The 9,632-nt window shown below is 38.6% G+C and overlaps 1 protein-coding gene across 7 annotated transcripts in view; it reads right to left on the bottom strand.

The window, feature by feature from the left end:
• Positions 1 to 461: 461 nt before the first annotated feature.
• Positions 462 to 9,632, bottom strand: part of LOC132114428 (GTPase-activating protein and VPS9 domain-containing protein 1-like) — a 53,347-nt gene continuing 44,176 nt past the window's right edge. For all 7 annotated transcript variants that reach the window (XM_059522534.1, XM_059522537.1, XM_059522536.1 and 4 more), the window contains 4 exons: positions 3,999 to 4,212; positions 2,542 to 2,614; positions 2,252 to 2,449; positions 462 to 1,331 (listed from right to left, as the gene is read on the bottom strand). In XM_059522534.1, the coding sequence (XP_059378517.1) occupies positions 1,191 to 1,331; positions 2,252 to 2,449; positions 2,542 to 2,614; positions 3,999 to 4,212 (626 nt within the window). In that variant the 3' untranslated portion in view covers positions 462 to 1,190. The remainder of the gene's footprint in view (positions 1,332 to 2,251; positions 2,450 to 2,541; positions 2,615 to 3,998; positions 4,213 to 9,632) is intronic.

Below are 9,632 nucleotides of genomic sequence, written 5' to 3'. Positions count from 1 at the left end.
GTCAACCGCCAACTCAACAACACCATACCATACTTTAAGAACCAGCAGCCAATTCTCCACCTCTTCAACACAAATAACAATCCACGTACTGAACGACCAAATGTGGGGGGTGTTTCTACTTGGCAAGTTGTACTTTTTCTTTCAGGTTTGTTATTAATAGCATAGTGACGTTTAGCCAGGCTTGACTTTGACAGATCCGGCTTCCTCACTTCAAGGAAGACGCAAGAATCCCGAAATGTGGCAGAAAATCCACCAAAACTAAAAGATCAAGTCTTACTGCAAATATCTGCAAGGCACTCATTTACAACTCTATCCGCTAATGTGAAGACACCCTGTTTTAGCAGCTCTCTGCGAGATTGAACATTTCTAGAACTTGTTTCCTCGTCCGGACCGTGTGCATCTGTCCAACAACTAATTCATGGAACAAGTCAGTTAATATAATAAAACATTAAATACAGGAGTTAGGTAATAAATACATTTTATTTTATATAAATATGTGGGCCCTTATTTCCAAATTGTCTGGGAAACGTAGGAAAGATTGAATGTACAATAATGACAACACCTGTTTACATTCATAGAACAAGCTGCCCTATTAAAATAATGGCATGTTTAATTTGATAAACTGTAACATTGATACACTGGCAGCATCTACAGTGATGCGTTCTTTGATATGACTCGGCATGTGACTGTTAGCTTTGAACAGGATGAGATTGCACCGTTTATACAAGGAGGACCCCTCAGAAGCGTTCCGACACATGATCGATACAGGTAGTTCCTGGTCCCTTTTTCAGTTGATAGGTATATTTTAACAGAGCTAATTACTTGCTAAATCTGTGTTTAATATAAAATTTGATTCTAAGTCCCAGCACCTCCCCAGTAATACAGAAAAACACGTGGGTTATAAGCGAGATCAGTAGTGAGTGGCAATGTTACCACCTGCCGCATTATTTGTTTTCATTTGTTTAATACCCCAGCGCAGTAAAACCTGTCATGATCATATCTAATATTTGATCGATTTTAAACTTGAAGTGTTTTTGCCTCTATGTACAACTATACAGACTGAGGCGATGCCACACTGTGCGTTCTCGATGAAGGGGAGAGTAGTCATCCGCGCTGTCCTCTCTCTCTCCCTCTCTCTCTGTCTCTCTCTCTCCTTCCTACAGTCTGTCCATACAGGTGGCTGTTCTGCTTCACTTGCGGTCGTCGATGGTTTTAATGAATTCCACGGCGGCAGTGAACTGCATCCACCAGTAGCACTCCTCCCCGCTCAGTCTGCTGGCGTAGAAATTATTGATGTACTGAATGGTGGACAGAAGGCAGGGAGGGTTTGCCTGGAGGGAGGGAGAGAACGAGCAAGAGGGGGGAATTAATGTACGAGTTAACATCTGACCACCCACATTGTGCATGCTTACACATTCAAGCACACTTACAAGTAGAAAATCTGGTGTGGGTGTGTGCATAACTAATGCAAATAGGTATGGGGTGGGGAAAAATGAAAAAAAAAAAAAAAAGAACACTGGACAAAATAACAAAACTTACATCAAGCAAACAAAAGAACTCTAACATTAGGATCAGTGAATTAACTCTTTTCACCTTGAAGCAAACTAGCATTCAAAAGTTTGTAACTTTTTTTTTTTTGTTTAAGAAATAAACATCAGCAAGAATTAATAAAATTGAGAGACAGTAAAGAGATTTCATTTGTTTTAAAATTTTTACTGTGTGCTGTATTGATCAAATAAACGCAGCCTTGTAGAGCATAAAAAAAAAAAAAAACTTTGGAGCAACCCCAAAACATTTGAGCAGTAAAGTATATAAAACTAGCCTTAAAGGATTAGTTCACTTCCAGTATAAAAATATCCTGATAATTTACTCTTGACATGTCATGTTCATGTCTGTCTTTCTTTAGTTGCAAAGACATTAAGGTTTTTGAGGAAAACATTCCAGGATTTTTTTCTTGTGAAACTCTTATGAAACTACAAGTTGCTTACATCTTTAAGCAGTTTAATAAATTCAATATGTGTTATGGATGTACTGTAGTTGTGATTACAGAACAAGCTGAATTTATTTAATAAACGTATAAAGAGATATTTTTATTAAATACCAAAGAATATTTGATTACTTATAAGACAGCAAAGCTTATGGGCCTTAGTGCCAGCCAACTATCAGAAATTATCATTGTACTTTTACAGAATGCACAACACAATTAACACAATTATGAACATTAACACTCTAAGGTTGTCTCTTAACTCACTTTAATCAGGACAAAGACGAGCACTGGGACAAAGTCATCAGCCCCGGGTACAGCGTCCTCATTGGCCAGACTGAGCAGGTTCATAATTGTGGAGCACATGCGCAGGATACACTGTACTTTATCTCGCGGGGTCTTATAGGCGTTGATGGTCCTGATCTCAGCCTGTGCTGAGGGCCATGGTGCCTCCTTCAAATAGACCTGGACAGATTCACAGACACACACAAAGATCAAACTGCTATTTTTCCATCTTTGTTTCTTGCTATATTTTGAGACATTGTGCAAATGGTTACCTCCGGGATCTGCAGGGCTTTGTGATTGGCTGTCACCACTTTGGACAGACGCTGAATGTGCTCCAGTAATAGCCTTGAATAAAGGAGACATATCATTAACATACTATTTTCTTGTGCAAATAAACAAAAGCACAGCCATTTGAAATAGGAATGGGTGAGATCTTATTTGCAATATACTGGTAAAAATTCTCCCCATGATAAGAATTAGTCTTCTCATGATAAAACCTAGTTCTTGAAATATTTCTGAGCGTGACCATGTGGAGAGGCATGGTAGAAAGAAGATGTGAAACTGATGAGGAGTTTCTCGCTAAACGAGGAGCTGCCTCTACAATCTGGGACTGGTTTAGTCAAGGCTGAACAGTGCAACAACAAAATTATTACTGTGCAATGAATAAATGTACTACAGTAGCAAGTGTACGGACACAGTTTTGCATGTTTCTGCACCTGTTTACAAACCTTTTGTCCAACAAAGAGATTTATTGACCTACGTCAAATTCACTTCATAACATTGAGTCGAGTGTTTGAAACGTGGTTTCATATCACAGAATGAGGCAGAAATCGTAATATTTTATAGTATTCTATACAGTGATAAAGACTAAGTTGATAAGCACTGCATTATAAATATACTTTATTCTTATAAAAATACCCAAGATGGCTTGAAAAACAAAGATAAACCATATATTGTCGCAATCATGTGTTTATTGTTCTTCAAGTCTGGTCAGTTAAAGTGTTTCTGTCTTCTTTTTACTCAGCTATAACGATAGCTGGATGTCATTATTTTTTTTATAGCTTGATGTCTTTGTTCCTGGAACATTGTAAGGTCTAATACAGTGATGCATGAGTTTCTGCACTGGGGGTAAAAATAATACTTGTCTCTAAACAAACAAATTATTTTTTAATTTGAATATTAATTATTATCATTGATAATGTGTTAATTGTAGGGGTGCTCCGATCACGATCGGCCGATCGTTAATGCGCATCTCGTCAGTAAAGCCGGTTCTCTAATCAGCGGTAAATTCCCTCAGGTGCATGATTTCACATAGAGCAGCTGTTACTACACAGAGCCGTTGTTAACTGAGAAGATGCGAAAATAAACGCTGAAATGAATGTGGATTTGTGCAGCTTCTCAGTTAACAATGGCTCTGTGTATTAACAGCTGCTCTATGTGAAATCACGCACCTGATGGAATTTACCGCTGATTAGAGAACTGGCTTTACTAATGAGATGCGCATAACGATCGGCACACCCCTAGTTAATTGCAATAAATACAAGAAAATATTTTGATATAGTTTTAAGTCCATATATAACCAGTGTAATGCGACAAAGACAGAAACCATTTGACTGACAAAATGTCAGACAGGCTAGTATAGAGGAGGTTGCTTAATGCATCACATCTGGTTTAGACCCAATGTAAAAATGAACAGGAGTAAGGAAGCAGGTTTTATGAGTTTCCTTACTGATCTCTGTGAATATCCCCATCCTGATTGGGGTAGAATGCCAGTTTGAAAATGCGGTTCATGACGCTGCGTTCGATGGCCATCTGGGCATCCTGGAGCTGCTCTTCACTGGCGTACTGCCAGATGGCATCATGGGCCATGGCTCCATACAGGTAACGCAGGAAATCCTCCACGGCTGCTGTCTTATCATCAGATGCTGTGCAGCCCTGAAATGCTGCAGAGAGACTTAAAGGGTTAGTTCACCCAAAAATCTAAATTATGTCATTAATAACTCACCCTCATGTCGTTCCAAACCCGTAAGACCTCCGTTCATCTTCGGAGCACAGTTTAAGATATTTTAGATTTAAACGAGTCAGTCTTTTGTTCGTTATCTGGCTCGGCTCTGTGTTCATCTTCAGTTCTCTCTTCACAGCAGTTCAGTTAGTGTACTGAGTAAATTAATTACTCCAGGATATTGGTTTGTTTTACTCAGAGGGAGTGTCAGCCACGTAAAAAAAAAGTTAACAGCTTAAGTCATTTGTGGATTAATGCTTATAGACCATCACAGTCCCGCCCACAGCCGGTGCCGGAAGTAAAAATTCAATACAATTTCTGCATTGACATTTGGGTAAATAAGCCATAAAAACGTAACCATACATGGTAGACTTAAAACCAGCTACGGCTGTACTAAGCGATAGTATATGCTCATATAAACGCCAAAAGTTCATGGGGCACTAACCTTGTTTTGAGATAAATGCCTTTTATTCGCGATGTCTTGGGTAAGTACTTCATTACCCACAATCTTGAACAATCCCACAATCCCACAGTGATGCATCTGATTGGTGGAACACGTGTAACTGTCTGGTTAAACCCCGCGAAAGTCCGTGAAGACTGAAGATCATTAATAAAAAAATAAAATAAAATAAAAACCTGTGTTGCGTTTTTGCACGGTAGACTTATCAGTGCAATCATGAGCTCCTTGGCTGCCATGATGGCTTTTTTCAAGGAGGAAAACAAGTGTTCAAAGGGGTGAAAAACACTTTAGATAGGGTCATGTAACATTAGGTGAGTGTAGCGTGTCCGAGGGTCAGCTTGTGGGTCTAGTAAGGGCCAGCATGAGGAACAAGACCTTCAAAGTTTTGGTGAGTTTTGCAGGGAGGTTGGTAACGTTTAGTTAGCATTATCGTCCACTTTAGCTAGGCTACTGTAGCCTTCATACGGTATGAGTCATATCAAGCATTTTATGATGCCACTGTCAAAACAATATTTAGCCTAGGCATACCTTTTTGTGCATTTACTGAACATTTGTGTAATGGCAACGACATGTGTTGACTACTGAGCGGGGATTTCAGTCAGGTACAAAGCACTGCTCCATGTTGCTGACATTATCATTAACCACTTTCACACACGCACACAATCTAAAATACACGATGATAAATATAAAAATCAATACACAATACCTATATAAAACACTATTTATTTACATGATTAATACTGAAAGAACTGCTATTACTGCACATTCACTATATAAAATAAAATTCACTGGAGGAAAAAGTTTGCGAGGCCGTCTTTAGATTTGGAAGTCGCTAAAAAGGCTTGTTCGCGGCTGTGGGCTTCAGTCGAATTCAGTGGGGCACGGTGGTTTATGGGATGAGTAGTTCCTTCACTCGAAATGAAAATATGTACACAGTCTTGTACCTTTGACTTTTTTGGATTTTCTCTTACTTTTTTTCACTCGAAATGATATGTTGTATGCTTATGAGTTCAGCCGTAGCTGGTTATCCTCAGACATGCTCTAAAACTCTATAGATACGGATTTTTCCTAAAGTCAATGGGAGAAATGAATGGGAAATTTACTTCTGGCAACAAAGCTCTCTCGGGCTGTGGGCGGGACTGTGATGCTCTATTGGAGACGCGAACCGTTTCAAACGATTCAGTTCGATTTGGTGAACTGGGTCAAGAAGATCTGGTTACATCAAATGATTAATTCGCAATCCGGATATCACTAAACTGCAGTGTTTTGAACTCGCTCACAACAGACATGGAAGAGAAGACAATGCTGAATAATGTGGACCAAAATGTATCTTCGATGCTTCAAAAAACTCTAACTGACCCTCTGATGTCACATGGACTACTTTGAAGATGTTTTTATTACCTTTCTGGACATGGACAGTATACCATACACACAGTTTCAATGGAGGGACTGAGAGCTCTCAGACTAAATCTAAAATATCTTAAACTGTGTTCCGAAGATGAACGGAGGTCTTACGGGTTTGGAACGACATGAGGGTGAGTCATTAATTACATAATTTTTTTTTTTCGATGAACTAACCCTTTAAATGCAGGGATTTCATGGCATCATTTCATACAACCACTCAAATTTAGTTTAATTAAATGTACGAATGGTAAATTTAGATTTTTGAACAGCTACAGCTAGTGTTTCTTTCATCAACGAAAATTATGACTAAATATCGTCATCAACGAACCTTTATTACGTGATGAAAACAAGACAAGCAAAGTAAATGCTGGTCATGTGATGAGGACTATAATAAAAATGTATAATGAAATATTGTTGACGAATAAAAATACTAAATGTGGTTTACAAAATAAAAATTATGCTAAAATGTCATTGAACAAAATGAGATGGAACAAAATGTAATATTTTTTTATATTTATGTAGTGTTATTATTATTTTGCAGTATTTCTGTTTCCTGTCTCACTTCAAGGGATGCATCAGATCGCACTGCGCAGATGCAGGCAACGTCACTTCCTCAAGCCCTACTCGCGGAATTATTTAGAAGGTGACAAAGTTAAGTGGGACTTATACTTTCGCCTGGCTCTGCTGACTGGGAGCACACCTTCCCAAACAGATGAGGCTTTTATATTTATCGCGTTCACTAGTGATGCCCGCTTTTATGAAATTATTTGGCCCGCCCCACAAATAGATAATAGATAATAGATAATAATGCTATTTAGACCTTTGTATTAGTGATGGGAAGCTCGGCTCTTTTTCTTTCGACTCCTGAATGGCTCTTAATTTAGGATTTTTTTGTAGGACATTGTTTTACCATAACTTTGCAAAACATAATGGTTTGTGTGTTGAAAACCCTTTCATGTGCAGTATTTTTATGAGAATCCTTATAATTGCCTAATTTTGTGCATTTATTTTGTTACAAAACCATTCTTTTGTTTAATATTTTAATAAAACATTTTATTTAAAAAAATTAACAACAAAACCGCAAATAAATCCACAGAACTAGAACCAAACTCAAGCAATTCGTATTAATGTCCTCAGTGAAGATTGGCATTCAAAAAAATCAGATGCCTCAGCTTTGATGGACTGATCCTATTTCTTCTTTCTGTGATTATCTGCCCTGTTTTTGAGAAGATTCTCTCTGAAGGAACCGATGTTGCCACAATACACTAGGGCTGCTCTAATCAGCGGTAAATTCCATCAGGTGCGTGATTTCACATAGAGCAGCTGTTACTACACAGAGCCATTGTTAACTGAGAAGATGCGAAAATCCACGTTCATTTCAGCGTTTATTTGTGCATCTTCTCAGTTAACAACGGCTCTGTGTAGTAACAGCTGCTCTATGAGAAATCACGCACCTGAGGGAATTTACCGCTGATTAGAGAACCAGCTTTACTGACGAGATACAATACAGTCTCCCCTCCATTAACGTTGTTACGACCCGTTAACTTGCAGTGGGGTGCCGCTTCACTTCATCCTCCTCTGTTTTTACATAATGTTGTGATCCCATATACTCACATCTGATTGGCCACGATGCGATTGCTGACCAATCAAAACAAAGTTCTGCCTTGAGGTAAGTAGCCAAAGGGAAAAAACTGTGAGCCGGCTCTCACTCATTGCGAGCCGGCTCTTCTGATTCACTAATCTTTTGCGCATGACCCATCACTACTTCGTATCGTAAACTTATCAATATAGGCTATAGGTAATTGCACTATGATGGTTTGTTCGTGAACGAATCGCTCTCGTTTACGTAATCCACTGACCATAGACAGTAAAAGACTCATTTCTCGTTCAATGAAGTTCCTCCCACAGCAGCGCGTGAGCTCGGCACTATTAGCAGCGCATGCGCAGCTCGTGAAAAGCTCTGTGAACTGTTTCATCCTGTCAAAGAGTTAGTGACGGAGCATGTGACTTGTTGAATGTAGTGCACGAATACGATCTTCTCGTAGGTGAAAGAGTTGAATGAACTGATACATCTCGTTCGTGAATGAAATTAATGAGAGTATACAGTCGGCCAAGCATGTAAATCTCGATCAGCAATCAGCAGATACAAAGCGCAGTTATTGGTGCACATACGCTTGTTTTCATATTTGCAATACAGTACATAACTCCACGTTTAATCCCTGATAAAACCTCGTGCTTTGTTAATCTGAACAATTTATTTAACAGACTATTTATTTAATGCGATCATGCACACACTTTAATAAAGCCAAATCAGTTTTTGTCACAATTAAATACGTTCGTTGATTTAAGACATAACTAGTGATGTGTCGTTCGTGAACGAATCGTTCTTTTTGAACGAATCTTTTAGGTGAACGAATCATCTCGTTCACGTAATCCACTGACTCGTACTTCTCGTTCAGTGAAGTTCCTCCCTTCACAGCAGCGCGGCGCTATAAGCAGCGCATGCGCAGCTCGGTGAACCGGGTAACAACCATTTCACGCTGTCAAAGAATTACTCAACCTCGAGCCAATAGCCTTCGAGTATGAGATGTGACAGAGTATGTGATTTGTTGAATGTAGTGAACGAATACGCCCTTAATGAACGAGTTTCATATGAGTCTGAACTACATCTGGAGATCTTATCGTTCGTGAACGAAATGACTGAACTGGTACACATGTCGTTCGTGAATGAGTTGAATGAGCTGATACATGTCGTTCGTGAATGAAATGAACTGGCACATAGCTTATCTCGTTCGTGAACGAAATGAAAGAGTAAACCGGGTTAGTCTGCCATTTAGCATGTCAATCTCGCAAAAATGCAAAGCGCAGTTAAGTACTGTACTGTGCACATACGCTTGTTTTGATATTTAGCAACTCCACGTTTAATCCCCGATTTATGAATGTGAATATATAATATACAAACTGTCTGACCAAACAATTAAAATGCTAATTAGGCAAGAAAACCTTGTGCTTTGTTCATCTGAAAAACATAATTAGACTTTATATATTGAATGTGATTATACACACATTTTAATAAAGCCAGATCAGTTTTTGTAACAAGTGAATACGTTCGTTGACTTAAGACATAACACATAATACACTCTTTTTTTGCCATCTGCTGGCTTATTTTGTGTAATACGAAGAAATGGTCACTGAACGAATCAGTGAACGATTCTGAACGAATCATTTTGGTGAACGAACTGAAAATGAACGAATCTCTAAAAAGAAACATTATTTCCACCACTAGACATAACACATAAAACACTCTTTTTCGCCAACTGCTGGCGTATTTGTGATTTGTGTAATATGAAGAAATGGTCACTGAACGAGTGAATAAATCATTTTGGTGAACGAACTGAAAATCAACGAATCTCTTGAAAGAATAAAAATTTCCACCACTTATTCCATGCAACATAAATGGATTTTTAAAAAATTAGATTTTAGTGACCTGCCCCAAC

Source organism: Carassius carassius, chromosome 34 (assembly GCF_963082965.1).
Source record: "Carassius carassius chromosome 34, fCarCar2.1, whole genome shotgun sequence".
NCBI classification, from domain to species: domain Eukaryota; kingdom Metazoa; phylum Chordata; class Actinopteri; order Cypriniformes; family Cyprinidae; genus Carassius; species Carassius carassius.
The sequence above is the reverse complement of the archived record's forward strand: the minus strand, read 5'-3'. Positions and strand labels throughout refer to the sequence as shown.